This window comes from Chiloscyllium plagiosum, unplaced genomic scaffold (genome assembly GCF_037043375.1).
Source record: "Chiloscyllium plagiosum isolate Xiang-an unplaced genomic scaffold, Cpla_swu_hap1 HiC_scaffold_36, whole genome shotgun sequence".
Taxonomy (NCBI): domain Eukaryota; kingdom Metazoa; phylum Chordata; class Chondrichthyes; order Orectolobiformes; family Hemiscylliidae; genus Chiloscyllium; species Chiloscyllium plagiosum.
The window spans coordinates 9,074,472-9,095,390 of NW_028270174.1; the positions used below are offsets into that span (position 1 = coordinate 9,074,472).

The window sequence follows — 20,919 nt, forward strand, 5'->3', positions numbered from 1 at the left end:
ATATATTGAAGGTATAAGTGCTAAGATAATGTAATGACTTCATTCTATTTTGATGCGCTGTCATTCTAGAAAATTGGATTTTGTCGCTGTCGGAAATGAATCATTAATGTCCTAATTCCAGATGTAACAAGAATTCATTCACAGTATGTTATCTTACCATGAAGTAGGTGTATGATAATGGCACCTGATGTGAGTACTTACTGAATGGAGTTTTCAATGCGGTTGATTGTAAGGAAAGCTGCCAGGTTTGCTGTGTACGAGGATATAACGATCAGAGCAAAAAGCCACCAAACACCCATCATCATTCGAGTCGCTAAAGTAGTGTAAGGGACCTCTCCACCTGCACCAAGAGATAAACAATGGGCACCATTAGTTAAGAGACTGCTAATAATTAACTAACCAACTGGCATGGAAAATCAAGCGGAGGAAATTGGTTTATGCAGTTTCCTTTGGAAGAGTTTGAGCAAGAGGTTCCTTAAAATTTCCTTCAATGAAAACAGACTAGGATATCATTAGGAGAAAGTGAGGACTGCAGATGCTGGAGATCAGAGTCGAGAGGGTGGTGCTGGAAAAGCACAACAGGTCAGGCAGCATCCAAGAAGCATGAGAACCAATGTTTCAGGCATAAGCTCTTCACCAGGAATGAGGTTTTTAGGCCAGGCAGGCTGAGAGATAAATGGGAGGAGGTGGGGCTGGGGTGGGTGGGAGGGGGGACTGTGATAAGTAGATGAAGATGGGGGTGAAAGTGATAGGTCATTAGGGTTAACCTGCACAAAACTCACTCACCCAGCTCCCCTGTACTCATTAATCCACATTGACTGCCCATCACCTTGATTTTAAAATCTCACCCACATTTTCACTTTGCTTCAAAGCCTCACCCACTCCCTATTTCTGAAATGTCCTTGAGCCTCGCAAATCCCAACATTTCAGTGTCAACCAATTTTAGTCTACTGAGCACTCCTGATTTCAATCACTTCACTTTTTATTATCTTACAGGAAGGTTAGTCCTGATGACCGGGTGGTCCAGAACCAGGGGTCACAGTGCAAGGAGACAGCATAGACCACTTCAGACTGAGATGAGGAGAACATTCTTCACCCAGAGGGTGGTGTGCCTGTGGAATTCTCTGCTGCAGAAAGTAGTTGAAAGAAAACACTTAACATCTTCAAGAAGGAGTTAGTTGTAGGTCTTAGGGTTAAGGGATGAAAGGCTCTGGGGAGAAAGCAGGAACATGGTCTAGAGTTGGATGATCAGCCATGTTCATCCTGAATGCCAGAGCAGGCTTGAAGGACCGGATGGTCTTCTCCTCCTCCTATTTTCTATGTTTCAATGCCTAAGCTGTGGAATTCCCTCCATACCTCTCCATCTTTTTTTCTTCCCTGTGAGACACTTCTTAAAACCCACCTCTTCCGTTACCCTTTAGTCGTCTGGCTTGACAAACCTGGGGCTGGATGTAATGGGATTCCATGAGGTGGGGGTCCCTCCCATCAAACCCACAAACTGAGCTAAACATTTAGGAGTAGCAGCCTCCTCACTCCTCGCTCACACATCCTCACACCCCAAAGACTATCGTGCAGTCATTTAACTCTGCAAGAAGCATGAACTGGCCTGAGACACTCTAGGTAGCAGATCCTGCCTCCAGAAACTGCCGGCCACCCAGAAGAAGTGACCTCTCGCAGGGGCTAGATTCAACCCTGGACCTCGGTAAGCCTGGAGTGAAGTGAGTAATGAGGTGCTGGGCTTTCACTGGGGGTAGACTGGCAGGTCCTAGGGAGGGGGCAGGAACTGGATTGAATGTCTCAAGAGGGCAGGCAAATGACCCTGGTGTTGCTAGGCTATAGTTTGATGGGCTAAGGTGCCTATAGCCTTCTCCTTTTTTCTGTCACTAGCCCTTGTTGCAGTTAAAGCTATTTGACTTCACACACTGCATGGACCAACCCTGCTGCTTTTAAAATTCATTCATTCACAGCTTGTGGGCATCACTAGCAGGGCTATTGCCCATCTCTAATTGCCCAGTGGGCAGTTAAGAGTCAATCACATTGCTGTGGGTCTGGAGTGACATGGCAGTCAGGCCAGGTAGTAATTGATAGTTTCTGTTTCCATTAGTGAACCAGATGGGTTTTTTTTCCAGATAATTGACAAATGGTCATCATTAGACTATTAACTCCAGATTGCTTTCCTGAATTTAAATTCTACCATATGTCAAAGCGGTATTTGAATCCAGGTCTCCAGAACATTATCTGGTTCATAGGATTAACAGATGGAAATGTGTTGCTGGAAAAGCGCAGCAGGTCAGGCAGCATTTAGGGAACAGGAGAATCGACGTTTTGGGCATTAGCCCTTCTTCAGGAATGTTCCCTAGATGCTGCCTGACCTGCTGCGCTTTTCCAGCAACACATTTCCATCTCTGATCTCCAGCATCTGCAGACCTCACTTTCTCCTCATAGGATTAACAGTCCAGTGATAACACCACTAGGCCCTTGCTTCCGCTAAATGAGATACTCTATTCACTTCTACCACCCAATGGTTCCTGAACCCTTTGCCTGGAGAATGAGGGAACACAGCACGAAAACTCTACAGTGGTGAACATACACCTTTGAAATGTTTAAGGTGTTGTATAACCACGTGTAATATTTGAGGTGACTAGCACAGATGGTATTTGAGGAGAAGCTAAATAAGCACCAGGAGCAGAAAAGAATATGCAACGATGAGGATATATGTAAGGGTTAGATGACATTGATTAGATTACTTACAGTGTGGAAACAAGTCCTTCGGCCCAACAAGTCCACACTGCCCCTCTGAAGAGCAACCCACCCAGACCCATTCCCCTACACCTAACACTACAGGCAACTTAGCATGGCCAATTCACCTAACCTGCACATTTTTGTTTGGACTGTGGGAGGAAACCAGAGCACCTGGAGAAAACCCACGCAGACACAGGGAGAATGTACAAACTCCACACAGACAGTTGCCTGAGGCGGGAATTGAACCCGGGTTCTCTGGTGCTGTGAGGCAGCAATGCTAACCACTGAGCCTTAGCATTGGCTGTGAGGTTGTATATTCTGACATAAACCAATTGACCAATCTCTCTGCTGGAAATTCTGCGTAATTCCATCTAAAGTAATTGAGAACAATCAGCTCCTTTTATCTCAAGGGTAATTTGAATTAAGGTCTTGGCAGGATTTTGAAAACAGGCAAACTAAGAGGTGAAGTAATTAAAAACTAATCAACCATTTCAAACCATTATACAAATGTTACAATCTACTTTGACATTAAAGTGTGGCATTCTCAGGTATTCCAGTTAATGATGATGCCCATATTTTTTACATGCCTCTTGGCCAATGTATGTCTGATAGATTTTACAATCAATTTTACATTTAAAGGCACATGGAGTCATCATGAACAACCAGTCATGAACAATTTATAGTCAAGGCGAGAATTGAAATTGTAGCGTTGTCTAGCGTGAGCAAGATTGTCAGAGCAGAATAAAATAACAGTGAGGCCACGGGAGACCTGCTTTTATCTAGGCGATCTCCACCTTCAGGTGGCTCAATGTCCAAAGATTGGTTCAAGAAACGCCCTGTTGGTTTTCCTTAACGTTCAGGCATCAGGTGTTCCCCTCAATGTGCTCCTACCAGCTCACCCTTCCAACAACTGAGGCATACTGCTTTCAGCAGAATGATGCGAGGGTCCTTCCAATTAAAATCTGGCTCACGGGGGATCTAGGATTCGATTTTGGCCACAACTACATTTGAGCATAAGGTCTCTTGGCAAGGCAGAGAGGAAGGCACTGTGCCATGTGGATATATACACATATATAAAAGGCCACAAGAGGGTGCTATTAGATGGCACAAACTACACCCTAAATTAGGTCCTGCTTTGGGAAAATGCTTTCACCCCCTCCCTACAGCCCTGAATTTCCCCTCAAATTTATTTGCATATTGCAACTGGATTCAACACAACTGGAGAGCATTTGAAAAGGGATTGTTGGTCAAAAAAATGGAATTGCTTTCAAAATATTCTCTGTTCTACTTGACAGTGGGGACTTGGTCAAGTTCGATTAATGCAGCTGAAGAGGTTAACGTAAGTAAAAATAAGCACTTTAAATTACCATCCCTCCACCTATTTGTAATCCAACTTGAGTTACTCGAAATTGCTTCAAAATAAATGCGAAAACAATTCTGCACTTTGATTGTGGTGTCAGTTCTTGAGATATTCAACAGGAATTTCAAAAACTTTTAAAATGTACTTGTCAGTGTAGCTTCACTGGAGGGACCCAGGTTAGTTTTTAAAGCTTTCTCAATATCTGGCAAACAAGCTCCATTAGCCCAAAGGGCATTCACTTACTCTGGAGGCATTGGTAGCTCAGGGCTAAGTGGCAATGCTTTTAAAATTGGTAGAAAATACCACAGAGCATTGAGTAGTGCTACACTTAATTTGCACTTCAAATTCCGTGACCTTTCCTGCAGATCCTGCTTTTATCAGATGAATTAAGCCAAACAAAAGCCAGCACAGTTGAATAAAAGCTGTTGTGGTTCTGTTCGCCGAGCTGGGAATTTGTGTTGCAAACGTTTTGTCCCCTGTCTAAGTGAGTGACATTCTCAGTGCTTGGGAGCCTCCTGTGAAGCGCTTCTGCGATCTTTCCTCCGGCATTTAGATTACTTACAGTGTGGAAACAGGCCCTTCGGCCCAACAAGTCCACACCAACCCGCCGAAGCCCACCCACCCAGACCCATTCCCCTACATTTACCCCTGCACCTAACACTACGGGCAATTTAGCATGGTCAATTCACCTAACCTGCACATTTTTGGACTGTGGGAGGAAACCGGAGCACCCGGAGGAAACCCACGCAGACACGGGGAGAATGTGCAAACTCCACACAGTCAGTTGCCTGAGGCGGGAATTGAACCCGGGTCTCTGGCGCTGTGAGGCAGCAGTGCTAACCACTGTGCCACTGTGCCGCCCACTAGTGGTTTGAATCTGCTGCTTCCGGTTGTCAGTTCCAGCTGTCCGTTGCAGTGGCCGGTATATTGGGTCCAGATTGATGTCACTTAGACAGGGGACGAAACGTCTGCAACACAAATTCCCAGCTCGGCGAACAGAACCACAACAATGAGCACACGAGCTACGATTCTGCTCACAAACTTTGAATAAAAGGTCCAAGCCACTGATACTTAATATATTACCACTTGGTCAAGGTGTGTGCAACCTGACACAGAGGAGGCAGTGGTGGTGCAGAAGGAATGTTACTAGACTAGTGTGTGAGAGTCCTAAGCTTATATTCTATGGAACTGAGTTCAAATCTCACCAGGGAAAATGATAACATTTGAATTCAACTAAATTTAAAACTAATAGCTAACCATTTATTGCCATAACACCCCATCTTGTTCATTAAGGCCCTTCCTTTAGGGAAGGCAATATGTCATGCTTCCCCGGTCTGGTCTCCACATGACTCCAGCATTGCAATGTCATTGACTCTCTTTGAATGACTAGACAGTCAATGAGTTCAAGGCTGACAAATACCAGCTATGCCCACATGCCATGCAAGGTTTTTACAAAAAATTAGAATTGTTCAGTAATACTGAATCAATAGAAAACAATGAGCAGCATAGTTCTTACTTTGTTGAGGGAGCTCATGAAAGCAAATTGCAGAGTTTCTGTTTGTGAATTAAATGTCAAGATTGCTTTGCTATTTTTCTTACTGAGAAATATTATTTGTAACATTTGCCAACATTTCTTCAGGTTTTACTTATTGTAACTGTACAAGACATTTAATTTCTATTTCATAGTTCGGTTTAGAAATGAAAAGATCCTAAAGCATGACAAGATTTTGGTATTTCATTTGAATTTGATGTCAGATTTTAATGGAGGATGAAAGTGGTTTCTGGGTGAAAATCCTTACCTTCAATATACATTAATCCGATACATCCAATACCTCATTCAACCATTTTCCTTTGATTAGATTTGATTCTCTGCAGTGTGGAAATAGGCCCTTCAGCCCAACAAGTCTATACGGATCCTCCGAAGAGTAACCCACCCAGACCCATTCCCCTACATTCACCCCTGACCAACGTACCTAAGACTGTGGGCAATTCAGCATGGTCAATTAACCTGACCTGCACCTCTTTGGATTGTGGGAGGAAACTGGAGCCACCCCACGCAGACACAATGCAAACTCCACACAAACGGTGGGAATCAAAACTGGGACCATGGCGCTGTGAGACAACAGTGCGAACCACTGAGCCACCGTGCCATCCCAGTATGAGTTCCTGAATTAAATCTATAAATTGAAAACCTGTTGCTAAAATAAAGATAATGCATGGAAACAATCTGTAAATAATACACCATGTCGAAACAGCACCACAGTTCAAGTTGTCTTGCAACCAAAACATTAAATGTTTAATCTGATGACTGTTAATGTAGTTCCTATTAGGAAGATAATTCAAGTGAGTTCCATTAATTTGGACAGCAAAGAAGTGACAGCATAGGTACTTCCTACAGGAAAAGAATAATACCATGTAAGACTTTTTAAAATTAATGGGCAGCACGGTGGCTCACTGGTTAGCACTGCTGCCTCACAACACCAGGGATCCGAGTTTGATTCCATCCTGAGGTGACTGTGTGGACTTTGCACATTCTCCCTGTATCTGCATGGATTTCCTTCAGGTACTTTGGTTTCTTCTCACAGTCCAAAGATGTGCAAATTAAGTAGATTGGCCATGCTAAATTGCCCTATAGTGGTGCAGGGTGGGTGAATTAGCCATGGGAAATGCAAGGTTATAGGGATAGTTAGGGGGTGGGTCTGAGTGGGATGCTCTTTGGAGTGTTGGTGTGGACATGATGGGCCAAATGGCCTGCTCCCACACTGTCAGGATTTGATGATCCTATAATTCAGCAGAATTGAAAATGCACACATGGATTCAGTTTGAGTGTTCAGCCTGTAGAAGCAATGATGATCAAATAGCTAAAGAAATCCTAAGACAGAAACAGAAATTGCTGGAGAAACTCAGCAGGTCTGTCAGCATTTGTAGAGACAAAGCAGAGGTCTGTGATCCTTATTTGGAACTATTGTAGTGAGGAAATGGTGGTATATTAGCTGATGACAAGAGGTGTGGGTCGAAAGGAGCAGTTAGATGGAGTACAGATACAGAGAGAGAGAACCTGTTAGGGAGACAAAGGAATGCTTGATAGTATATCAGAGAGAAGGAAAAGCTGATGATGGGGACCATATGTACATGAAAGTGGGTAGGCTGTGCTGAAAGGACATGGAAGGAGGTGTTCAGGCATCAAAATAATTGGAGTTTGTAATGGGTCCTGAAGGCTGCAGGGTCCCCAAACAGAAAATGACATACTGGGAACTGCTTAGGGACCCTGCAGCTGTCAGGACTCAATATTGAGCTCCATCATTTTAAAGCCTGAAAACTTTTTTCCAAGTCCTTTACCCATCCAAACACCCTGCCATTAAATGGGCTACTTTCAACACAGCCAATCCATTTTCACCTTGCCAGGGTTGGAGGATTTGAGTTCCAGGGAGAGGCTGAATAGGCTGGGGCTGTTTTCCCTGGAAAGGCTTTCCAAATCATTTAGTAACCTTTTTGTGGGAAACATTGCTTCCCTTTCTGTCTTGGCTGAGCTTGCATGTTGGTTCAGTGGCTGAACTGTGATTCAGAAGCACAGTCGGTTTCAGAACTTGTAGAAATGTTTTTTACTAGTAAACAAAATTGAATAGCTCTCAAAGGTTTGTGGCTGTACTTTGCTGGAAACAAGTTGAATTTGAGTTTAGTGACAGATTTCACTGTCAGCTCCATTTTGATGGGAAACTCAAATTAGCCAGCAGTTTTAGTTGAGGTTCGATCTGAGATTATGTTGAACAAGAAATAACATAAAGACAACCACAATGAACGAACTCTGAACCATTATTGGGATTCCTCCGGCCCCTAATAATAAATGAACAAGTCTTATGGCGACATTGCAAAATTAAAAGGTTTTTAAATCCGATAGTGGTTATCTCTGGAGAAATGCAAAGCACAGCTTGTGAAAGGTAAAAGGCTCTTAGATCAAAATAGCTTCTATCAGAATTACTTGCAAAAACAGTTTCAAGGGGAAAAGTGGTGAACTATGAAAAAAAATGTGCAAACTATGAAAAAAAATACTCACCATGAATATGTACTGCATGCTTGTTCACCCAGAACTATGTTGTTTGAGTTTAGATGTACTGGTAAAGAGAAGGAAAACTCTGGTTTCAAACCTCCACTGCCTTATGGTCAGACCCAGACATGGGAAAGGCTTCAGGAGTAAACCTCAAGGAAAAATCCAGAGCTGAGGCTCCGAAGGCAGTTCATCATTATCTACAACCTCGTTCTGACAGCTCCCATGACGCCGCTGGTACCAAACTATAACGGCTTCACTGTCCCTTTGGATTAGCCAGTGTCATGGAGAGGGGGGGATCGTGCTTCACGGGCAACAGCTTGTTCCCCATGCCACACAGCCTAGACTTGCATCCTCCCACCACTGCACCTGGAAAGGACTCTCCAGCTTCCCTCACAGCATTGACCCAACACTGGGGGGGGTCAGTGGATACCAGTTTTAAGTCATTGCTAGATTGGCATAGGGCGTGATGCCATAGGTTGCCCCTGACAGTGGGAGGGATTTTTGGATCCCACTGGACAGCTATCGCCCACCTCAAGCTGGGCAGCCCCCAGCCAGTAAGGTGCTGTCTCGCCACAATCATTGGGTCCATGGGGATTAGGAATTATCCAAACAGCAGATTGCAATCACTGCACCAAGCAATGAACAAAAACAACAAAAGAGACCAGCTCTAAAACTGGGAAGTTGGAATGTCAGAACAATGATGTCCGGCCTCTCAGAAAACCTCCAGGACATCAGGGACTCTAGTAAATCAGCTGTCATAAGTAACGAGCTCAAGAGACTCAACATAGACATAGGCACCCTCCAGGAAACAAGGCTGGCAGAGACAGGCTCACTGAAAGAGAAGGGCTACACACTTTACTGGCTGGGAAAGGGCTCTGATGAGCTCATAAAGCACAGAGACGGCTTCGCAGTAAAGAACAGCCTGACGAACACAGTAGTGCCAGGCAGCAATGGCTTAGACTCTTTGCCTCAACACCATCGCAGACCCAGATATCCTTGTCAGCGTGTATGCCCTAACACTGTCCTCCATGCCGGACACAAATACTAAGTTCCATGATAACCTCGCACCCCTCATTAGCAGCATCCCTAGGAAGGAGCAACTTGTTCTTCTGAGTGACTTCAATGCCAGAGTGGGTACAGACCACCACTCATGGCCCTCCTGCCTTGGGCATTCTGGTGTGGGCAAAATGAATGAGAACAGACAGCGACTGCTCGAGCTGTTCCTGTACCACGATTTGTGCATCACCAACTCCTACTTCCAGACAAAGCCTCAGCACAAAGTTTTTGTGAGACACCTGCACTCAAAGCATTGACACCAACTCGATCTGATCCTAGCTGGGCACACCACCATCAAATACGTTCTCCACGCATGCTCTACCACAGTGTGGATGGTGACACACACCACCCCTTAGGATGTTGCAAGATTAGGCTGCAACCGAAGAGATTCCATCGCACTAAGCAACAGGGGAGCCCTTACATCAATGTGAGCAAGATGTCCCAACCAGACCTTGTGCAACAGTTCTCAGAGGCTTTCAAGAGAGAACTCAGTGCCTTGTGACATGGACACTCCGGCACAGAGAAGTAGAAAACCTTATGAGATACCATGCACCACACATCCCTGGCTATCTTTGGGAAGAAGACCTGCAAGACACACGACTAGTTTGAGGTGAAGGCAACCAAAATGGCCCCCATTGTTGAAGCCAAGCGTGTCGCCCTCGTTCAGTACAAGTGGTCAGCTAGTGGGAGGAACCTGCAAATTCTCAGGGCTGCCAGAAACAAAGCTCAGCAGACTGCGAGGCATTGCGCTAACGAGTACTGGACACAGCTAAGTGAGGAAATTCAGATGGCCGCTAAAACAGGGAATATTAGGGGAATGTACAAAGACATCAAGAAGGCACTTTGACCAGCACAGAATAAGATAGCTCCCCTCAAATCCTCTACTGGGGAAGTAATCACAGACAAAGGCCATCAGATGGAGAGGTGGGTTGAACACTACTTTGATCTCTACTCCAGAGAGTATACCATGTCCACTTCAGCACCTGATACTATCATGTGCTTGCTGACCATGGACGAGCTAGACGCCGGGCCATCAGTAGAAGAGCTCAGCAAGGCCATTGACAGCCTGGCCTCAGGCAAGACCCCAGGTAGTGATGGGATTCCTCTGGACCTGATCAAATGCTGCAAGGCTAGCTACTGCTCCCATTGCATGAAGTCCTCTGTCAGTGCTGGCAAGAAGGAGCTGTACCGCAGTCCATGAGGGATGCCAAGATCATTGCCTTTTACAAGAACAAGGGCGAGAGAAGCGACTGCAACAACTAAAGGGGCATCTCTTTCCTCAACACTGTCGGCAAATCCTTTGCTTGGGTCATCTTGACTCACCTGTAGAAACTGGCAGAATGTGTATACCCAGAGTCACAGGTGCAGCCTCCGAGCTAAAAGGTTAACCATAGACATGATCATCTCCCTTTGTCAATTGCAGGAGAAGGGCAGAGAACCGAAAATGCCCCTGTATGTCACCTTCATCGACCTCACCAAGGCATTCGGCCTGGTCAGCAGGAACGGCTTTGTCAAGGTTCTCCTGAAGAACAGCTGCCCACCAAAACTGCTCAGTGTGATCGAACCTTCCACAGGAACATGAAGGGGACAGTGCAGTTCAATGGCAGCACTTCTGAGCCCTTCGACATCCACAGCGACGTCAAATAAGGCTACATCCTCACTCTCACAGTCTTTGGGATTTTTTTTGCTGTATTCCTGAAACATGCCTTTGGCACCACAACAGGGAGATTTACCTCTGCAATAGATCAGATGGCAGGCTCTTCAACCTGGCCCACCTTACAGCCAAGACAAAATTATGCTCGACACTCATCAGGGACATGGTGTTTGCCGATGATGGCCCAGTTGCAACACACACCAACAGGGACTCCAGTTACTGATAGATCGCCTCCCTCATGCTTGCAAGGATTTCGGGCTGACTATCAGTCTGAAGAAAACGAGCATCCTGGGACAGACACAGAAGCACTGCCGGTCATCACCAACAACGACTACGAACTCAATGTAGTCCATCAATTTGCTTACCTTGGCTCTACCATCATTGACAACCTCTCCTTGAGCAGAGAGGATTGGGAAAGCAGCCTCAACTCTTGCTCGCCTCAGCACTCGAGTACTGACATACCCTAAGCTGACAGTGAAGACAAAATGTCAGTCTACAACGCCTGCATCATAAGCACACTGCTGTACGGCAGTGAAATGTAGACTACATAAGCAAGACAGGAGAGAAGACCAAACACCTTCCAATTGAGGGGTATCCACCATATCCTGGACATACCCTGGCAAGACAGAGTGTCCAATGCAGCGGTTCTATCTCACACTTGCCTTTGCAGCACATACACTCCGCTCAGGCACGGATGGCTGCATCCCAAAGGATATCCTCTATGGAAAGCTTGCATCCAAGAAGAGACCCACTTGGCGTCCCCAACTGTGCTACAAAGACATCTGCATGAGGGACATGAAGTGCTTGATGTCATTACAGAGTCCTGGGAGTGGCTTGCAGCTTACCACACGAGATGGAGAAGCACCCTGATCCAACACCTCAAAACAGAGGAAAACAAGCTGATGAGTGCTGCAGCAGACAAGCGGGCACGCAGGAAGGAGTGCAGCAGCTCCAGCAGATCAATGTCCACATACAGATGTGACCTCTGCGACCGGGTCTGTCACTCCAGCATTGGTCTCTTCAGTCACAAGCGACATTGCTTCAGGGAAGCAGAAAGCTAGAACAATGAGGATGCAACCCATGGTCAGCCATGACCGAAAGGGGCCTCCCTCCTGTTTTCCCTGGAGCGTCGGAGACTGAGGGGTGACCTTATACAGGTTTATAATATCACAAGGGACATGGATAGGATAAATAAACAAGGTCTTTTCCCTGGGGTGGGGGAGTCCAGAACTAGTGGGCATAGGTTTAGGGTGAGAGGGGAAAGATTTAAAAGGGACCCAAGAGGCCACTTTTTCACACAGAGGATGGTGCGTGTATGGAATGAACTACTAGAGGAAATGGTGGAGAGTGGTACAATTACAGCATTTAAAAGGCATCCGAATGGGTACATGAATAGGAAGGGTTTACAGGGATATGGGCCAAATATTGGAAAATGGGACTGGATTAGATTAGGATATGTGGTCAGCATGGACAAGTTGGACCGAAGTGTCTGCTTCCGTCGTGTTCATCTCCATGACTCAGTGATTCATCATTGTCCCCATTATCAGTTTTTCCCTCTCCCTGGATTACCATCATCCATCCCTCTATCTCCTTCACTGTCATTCTCTCTCTCCCCCAGGCCTCATTCCACCTAACCACTCACTCCTTTCCCCCCACCACCCATCTTCACCTTATATACCATCTTTTCCTAGCTACTCTCAGGTCTGAAGGAGGGTCACTGGACTTGACACATCAACTCTACTTTCTCCTGCTGGATGCTGACAGACCTGCTGAGTTTCTCCAGCAATTTCTGCTTTGGTTTCAGATCTCCAGCACCTGCAGTTCTTTGTTTTGAAAATAACCTAAGCTTTGGCATGTGCTAATCACACATTCTGATCTCTGGAAATAATTATACATTACCTGAGTCAATTAAAAACATTAAGGAGTAACTAAGCGTGACTGAGTTTCTCTGTCAACCCAAAAGCTCAAATTCTACAGCAAGCCAGGGGATCCACGTTCAAGTCTCAAGAGCTTCAGGGTTGCATAACAGCATCACTCAGCAGACTGATTGGAAAGAATCTATAATAAGCCTTTAACGGTGGGCTGTTAAGATCTGCGATTGGGTTCAACTGCAAGTTATAATGCAATCTCAAAGCTTAAATGTCAAATGCATGCTCTTTGAAGTTGCCTGTAATAACTTGTCTTCCCCCTGAATCTGTAACTTGCTGCAGTCTTACAATCCTCCTAAGGTCTTTGGGGATCCTCCACCACTTCCATTGCTGCACTTTTGATACAAGCGCTGTCTATGTCATAGATTTTGCAATTACCACCTAAGTCTCTTCATTTCTCTGTGTTCTTTTAAGACAATGTTTAAATCGTGTCTCCTTGATCAAACTTTGCAAACATTATCTAAATGGTGAAACGTTGTAAAGCTGAGAGATGCAGAGAGATCGGGGTGTCCTAGTGTATATAATCACAAATGCCTAAAATGCAGATACAACACATAATCAGGGAAGCTAATCGAATGTTGAGGTCTATCAATAGGGGAATTGAAAGCAAGAGTAGGGTATTGATGACACTATATGTGGAGTACTGTGTACAATACTAGACACTGTTGTTACACCATTGGGAAATTGCCTCTATACCAATACCTCCATGCAAGTTCAGGAAGGTCAGACTCTTCTTGCATCATTATCCGAGATAAGAAATGAGCTACTATCAGGGTGACATCCTGCTGCTTCACTTCTCTCCCATCTGTATACATAATTCTTTTTGTTTTGGGGAACAGTGCAGAGGTTTTGGAAGGATTGGCAATCTGATTGTTGACTTCCTGAGCTGAGTTATGATCAGTCTTTCTGTGACAAGCTAGTCCTGGTGTGAGTCACAGAGCTTCTGGCTCACAGGTAGAGGTGGTACCATAAGACCATAAGACATAAGAGTGGAAGTAAGGCCATTCGGCCCATCGAGTCTACTCTGCCATTCAATCATTTCAACTCCACTTACCCGCATTCACCTTGTAGCCCTTAATTCCTTGTGACATCAAGAATTTATCAATCTCTGCTTTGAAGACATTTAGCGTCCCGGCCTCCACTGCACTCTGCGGCAATGAATTCCACAGGCCCACCACTCTCTGGCTGAAGAAATGTCTCCACATTTCTGTTCTGAATTTACCCCCTCTAATTCTAAGGCTGTGTCCACGGGTCCTAGTCTCCTCACCTAATGGAAACAATTTCCTAGCGTCCACCCTTTCCAAGCCAGGTATTATCTTCTAAGTTTCTATTAGATCTCCCCTTAATCTTCTAAACTCCAATGAATACAATCCCAGGATCCTCAGCCGTTCCTTGTGTGTTAGACCTACCATTCCAGGGATCATCCGTGTGAATCTCTGCTGGACACGCTCCAGTGCCAGTATGTCCCTCCTGAGGTGTGGGGACCAAAACTGGACACAGTACTCCAAATGGGGCCTAACCAGAGCTTTATAAAGTCTCAGTTGCACAACGGTGCTTTTAGATTCCAACCCTCTTGAGATTAATGACAACATTGCATTTGCTTTCTTAATCACGGACTCAATCTGCATGTTTATCTTTAGAGAATCCTCAACTAGCACTCCCAGATCCCTTTGTACTTTGGCTTTATGAATTTTCTCACCGTTTAGAAAGTAGTCCATGCTTGTATTCTTTTTTCCAAAGTGCAAGACCTCGCATTTGCTCACATTGAATTCCATCAGCCATTTCCTGGACCACCCTCCCAAACTGTCTAGATCCTTCTGCAGCATCCCCACTTCCTCAGTACTACCTGCCTGACCACCTAACTTTGTATCATCGGCAAACTTCACTAGAATGCCCCCAGTCCCTTCATCCAGATCATTAATATATAACGTGAACAGCTGCGGCCCCAACACTGAACCCTGTGTGACACCGCATGTCACCAGCTGCCATTCCGAAAAAGAACCTTTTATCCCAACTCTCTGCCTTCTGTCAGACAGCCAATCCTCAATCCATACCAGTAGCTCACCTTGAACACCATGGGCCCTCACCTTGCTCAGCAGCCTCCCGTGTGGCACCTTATCAAAGGCCTTTTGGAAGTCTAGGTAGACCACATCCACTGGGTTTCCCTGGTCTAACCTACTTGTCACTTCTTCAAAGAACTCCAACAGGTTTGTCAGGCACGACCTCCCCTTACTAAATCCATGTTGACTTGTTCTAATCCGACCCTGCTCTTCCAAGAATTTAGAAACCTCATCCTTAATGATGGATTCTAGAATTTTACCAACAACCGAGGTTAGGCTAATTGGCCTATAATTTTCCATCTTTTGTCTTGATCCTTTCTTGAACAAGGGGGTTACAACAGCGATCTTCCAATCATCCGGGACTTTCCCTGACTCCAGTGACTTTTGAAAGATCTCAATCAACGCCTCCGCTATTTCCTCAGTCACCTTCCTCAGAACTCTAGGATGTAGCCCATCGGGGCCAGGAGATTTATCAATTTTAAGACCTTTTAACTTTTCTAGCACTTTCTCTTTTGTAATGGCAACCATACTCAACTCAGCCCCCTGACTCCCTTTAATTGTTGGGATATTACTCATGTCTTCCACTGTGAAGACTGATGCAAAGTACTTTTTAAGTTCTCCTGCTATTTCCTTATCTCCCATCACTAGGCTTCCAGCATCAGTTTGAAGTGGCCCAATGTCTACTTTTGCCTGTCGTTTGTTTCTTATGTATTGAAAGTAACTTTTACTATCATTTCTAATATTACTGGCTAGCCTACCTTCATATTTGATCCTCTCCTTCCTTATTTCTCTCTTTGTTATCCTCTATTTGTTTTTGTAGCCTTCCCAATCTTCTGATTTCCCAGTGCTCTTGGCCACTTTATAGGATCTCTCTTTTTCTTTAAAACATTTCCTGACTTCCTTTGTCAGCCATGGCTTTCTAATCCCTCCCCGGATAATCTTTCTTTTCTTGGGGATGAACCTTTGTACAATGTCCTCAATTATACCCACAAACTCCTGCCATTTTTGCTCTACTGTCTTCCCCGCTAGGCTCTGCTTCCAGTCTATTTTCGTCAGTTCCTCTCTCATGCCCTCATAATTACCTTTATTTAACTGTAACACCATTACATTCGATTTTGCCTTCTCTCTTTCAAACTGCAGACTGAACTCTACCATATTATGATTGCTGCTTCCTAAGTGTTCCCTTACTTTAAGATTTTTTATAAAGTCTGGTTCATTACATAGCACTGGGTCCAGAATAGCCTGCTCCCTTGTGGGCTCCATGACAAGCTGTTCCAAAAAGCCATCCTGTAAGCATTCCATGAATTCCCTTTCTTTGGATCCACTGGCAACATTATTTACCCAGTCCACCTGCATATTGAAGTCTCCCATGATCACCGTGACGTTGCCTTTTTGACATGCCTTCTCTATTTCCCGGTACATGTTGCGCCCCTGGTCCTGACCACTGTTAGGAGGTCTGTGCATAACTCCCATTATGGTTTTTTTGCCTTTGTGGTTCCTCAATTCCACCCACACAGACTCCACATCATCCGACGCTATGTCATTCAGTGCCATAGATTTAATTTTGTTCTTAACTAACAAAGCAACCCCACCCCCTCTGCCCACCTCCCTGTATTTTCGATAAGTTGAAAATCCTTGGATGTTTAACTGCCAGTCCTGACCCCCTGTAACCATGCCTTCAACAAGACCAGCTGGCACCCAGCTTGAGAGATGTAAGAAAACATATTGATAGCCCTGAAAATATTTGCTTTCATACCAGAGTAAAGCAGTTCCTATCAGGCAAAGGTAACTGGTAACTTACTGGGGAAACGAACAAAGACATTTCTCTCATATTTATGCAGAAAGTTTGAATGCTCAGGACATCCTATACAACCAATTAACAACTTTTAAAATATAGTCATTGTAAGCAAATGAAGCAACCAATGAATACTTCAAATGAGGTAAATGTTTGTTTTAACGAAGTTGGTCAAAAGTCACATGACACCAGGTTATACTCCAACAGGTTTATTTGAAATCACAAGCTTTCATAGCACTGCCCTTTTGTCAGATGGCATCAAGAGAGAATCAAGGCAAAGACTTGACAGGATTATTTGTTACTTTGGTTAGACCCTTGGCACGCGACTTTTCCATCTAGCATGTTTTTCCAGCCACCTTATTTTTAATTTTTTGTAATTATCTCACTGCCTTAATTAATCTGATTATAGTCATCCCTTCACTTGTTTCCACTTTATTCACATCATTTGACACTCTCGATCACCTGCAGAGACCTACTATTCGACTTGTCGACACTCTACTTACACCATTTGTACAATCTTGTGATCTCTCTGATTATAAAGTCTAAACCTGGGTGCTCTTTTCACTTCACCTAATGAAGGGGCAGCGGTCCGAAACCTATTGAACTATAACGTGGTGCTGTGTGATCTTTGACCTTGTCCACTTCAGTCCAACACCAGCACCTCTGCTTAATGAAGTTGGACAAGAAACAAATATCACTCAAGAAACAGTGTTTCCTGTAAGTTGTGTGGGTGGGACCGCTGTAGCACATCCTGGATGCAACCACATCCTTTATCCCCTCAATCCCTTTTACAACAAGGAATTAGATATAGCTCATGGGGCTAAAGGGCTCAAAGATTATGCGGGAGAAATAGAGAACTGAGTTGAATGAGCCATGATTGTTTTGAATGGCAGAGCTTGCTCCCTTATTCCATGAGATCATAGCTGACCACGATTTCAATTTCTGTAACCTTCAACAACTTTGTTTCACCAAATTGTAACAAGATCCCTTCGAATTACACTGAATTATTAGCCTGGCATAATTTTTCATGTGTATGGAACGGGCTTTAAACCATCTGTCTCAAACAGAAGTAAAAGGGCCCCCCAGTGAGAGAAGTTGAGACTTGTGAAAAATTAACAAAATATCAAGTGTGATTTTCCATGTTGACAATATGCACTATGGCTGTGCATATTGGAAAATCATGGGGACACTACCCACTGTTTTGACTGAAATAGCAGAAATTTCTCGGCAATATGTTTTCAGTTCCTGAAGGCACTGCCGTTATTTAAGCCAAACAATCTTGGAATGTCAGCACGGTTATCATCAGATAACTGGGACTGCAGCCATACAAGAAGGTAGCTCAACATCACCTTCTGAAGGGCAACTAGAGATGGGCGGTAAATGTTGGTTGAGCCAACAACACTCATATTTTATTTACGAATAAAAAAAATGCTTTAATCCACTTCAACAGCTTAACGATTTGGCTGGAATCTGAGTGGCTCATTTTTTGCTATTTTTATGCCATTGGTTGATGCACTTGGTTTAAGTTCCTCTCTGATGTGTTTTAACAGCCATTAAACTGTCAGAATAAGTGAGCAAATTATTACATTAAAAGGAAAGTGTAGGCAAAAGTTTAACTCAAAGAGCTGAAAGGGAAAAAGAATCCACTGCGCTAAGGGAATGAATCCGTCTTGTAAGTAGCTCAGCTTTTCTCTGCCAATAGCTTGTATCAAAGGTGGACAGGGGTTAAGAAGGTGTTTAGCACACTTGCCTTCATTGCTCAGACCTTTGAGTATAAGATTGGGATGTAATGTTGAGGTTTACAGGACGTTGGTGAAGCCACTTTTGGATTACTGTGTACAGTTCTGGCCGCCCTGCTATAAGAAGGATATTATTAATTTGGAGAGGGTTCAGAAAAGATTTACTGGCATGTAGCTGGGAATGGAGGGCTTGAGTTATAAAAGGTAGGCTGGATAGACCATAAGACCAAAAGCCAAGCCTCATTCCTGTTGAAGGGCTTATGCCTGAAATGTCGATTCTCTTGATCCTCAGATGCTGCCTGACCTGCTGTGCTTTTCCAACACCACACTCTCAACTCTGATCTCCAGCATCTGCAGTCCTCACTTTCTCCATAAGACTATAACACATAGGAGCAGAAATTAAGTCATTTGGCCCAATGAGTCTCTTCTGCTATTCAATAATGGCTGATAAGTTTCTCAACCCATTCTCCAGCTTTCTCCCTGTATCCCTTGATCCCCTTGACAATCAAAATCCTATCTATCTCTGTCTTAAATATATTCAATGACCTGGCCTCCACAGCTTTCTGTGGCAATGAGCTCAAGAGGTTCACCACTCTCTAGCTAAAGAAGATTTTCCTTATCTCTATTCTTTTACTCTAAAGCCATGCCTTTGGGTCCTAGTCTCTCCTGCTAATAAGAACATCTTCTGAAGTTCCACTCTGTCCAGGCCATTCAGTATTCTATAAGTTTCCATTAGATCCACCCTCATCTTCTAAATTCCATCGAGTATAGACCTAGTGTCCTCAAACATTCCTCATATGTTAAGCCTTTCATTCCTGGATCATTCTCATGAACCTCCCCTGGGGCCCCTCCAGGGTCAATACATCCTTCCTGAGGTATGGGGCCCAAAATTGCTCACAATACTCTAAATGTGGTCTGACCAGTAATTTATAAAGCCTCAGAAGTACATCTCTGCTTTTATATTCAAAGCCTCTCAAAATAAATGCCAACATTATACTATTCTTCCTAACTACCAACTCAACCTGCAAGTTTACCTTAAGAGAATCCGAGAAAAGGACTCCCAAGTCCCTTTGCACTTCAGATTTCAGAATTTTCTCACTTTTTAGAAAATAGTCCATGCTTCTATTCTTGATAACAAAGTGTGTGACCTCACACTTTCCCACATTGTACTCCATCTGCCACTTCTTTGCCGACTCTCTTAACCTGTCAAAATCCTTCTGCAACCTCCCCGCTTCCTCAATGCTACCAGTCACTCTACCTATCTTTGTATCATCTGCAAACTTAGCCAGAATACCCTCAGTTCTTTTATCTTGATCATTAATGTATAAAGTGAAAAGTTGTAGTGCTAATATTGGCCTTGTGGAACATCACATATCACCTGCTGCCCTCTTGAGAAGGACTCCTTTATCCCCACTCTCTGCCTTCTGCTAGACAGTCAGGCTTCAATCCATGCTAGCACCTTGTGTCTATCACCATGGGCCCTTATCTTACTCAGCTTCCTGTGCAGTACCTTGTCAAAGGCCTTCTGGAAATTCAAGTATTTATCATCTATTGGTTCTCCTTGGTCTAACCTGCTCATTATCTCCTCAAAGAATTCCAGCAGATTTGTCAGGCATGACCTCCCCTTGAGGAAACCAAACTTTGTCCTATTTTGCCATTCACTTCCAAGTATTCAGAAATCTCATCCTTCACAATGGTTCCATCATCTTACCAATGACTGAGGTCAGACTAATCGGCCTGTAACTTCCCGTCTTTTGCTTCACTCCCTTTTTAAACAGGGACGTTACATTACCTATGTTCCGGTCCTCTGGGATCCTCCCCGACTCCAGTGACTCCTGGAAGATCACTCCTAATGCCTGCACTATCTCTTCAGCTATCTCCTTCAGAACTCTGGGGTGTAGTCCACTGGTCCAAGTGAGTTATCCAACTTCAGAGCTTCCAGTGTTTCTAGTACCTTCTCCTTGGTGATTGTCACCATGTTCACCTCTGCCCCCTGACTCTTTTGAACTTTTGGCATGTTACTCGTATCTTCCACCATGAAGACTGACACAAAGTACTTATTCAGTTCTTCTGCCATTTCTTTGTTTCCCATTTCTGCTTCTCCAGCTTCATTTTCCAGTGGCCCAATTTCCACTGTTGCTCCTCTTTTGCCCTTTATATATCTAAAGAAACTCTTGCAATTTTAAAAATATTACTGGCTAGCTTAGCCTCATGTTTAATCTCTCCCTCCTTATTTCCTTTTTGTTGCCCTCTGTTGGTCTTCATAAGCTTCCCAATCCTTTGGTTTCCCACTGCCCTTCACCACATTATCTGCTCTCTCTTTTGCTTTTATGCCGTTCCTGACTTCCGTAGTCAGCTATGGTTGCCTCATCCTCCCGGTACCATGCTTCTATTTCTTTGGGATGAATCTTTGCTGTGTCTCCCCAATCACTCCCTGAAACCCCGACCATTGCTGTTTCACTGTGTTTCCTGCAAGGTTTGTCTCCCAGTCAATTCTACCCAGCTCCTCCCTCATGCCTCTGTAGTTGCCTTTATTC

The 20,919-nt window shown here is 44.4% G+C and overlaps 1 protein-coding gene across 2 annotated transcripts in view; it reads right to left on the minus strand.

The window, feature by feature from the left end:
- Positions 1 to 20,919, minus strand: part of grid2 (glutamate receptor, ionotropic, delta 2) — a 994,028-nt gene that overhangs the window by 142,348 nt on the left and 830,761 nt on the right. For both annotated transcript variants that reach the window (XM_043674402.2, XM_043674401.2), the window contains one exon: positions 202 to 340. In XM_043674402.2, the coding sequence (XP_043530337.1) occupies positions 202 to 340 (139 nt within the window). The remainder of the gene's footprint in view (positions 1 to 201; positions 341 to 20,919) is intronic.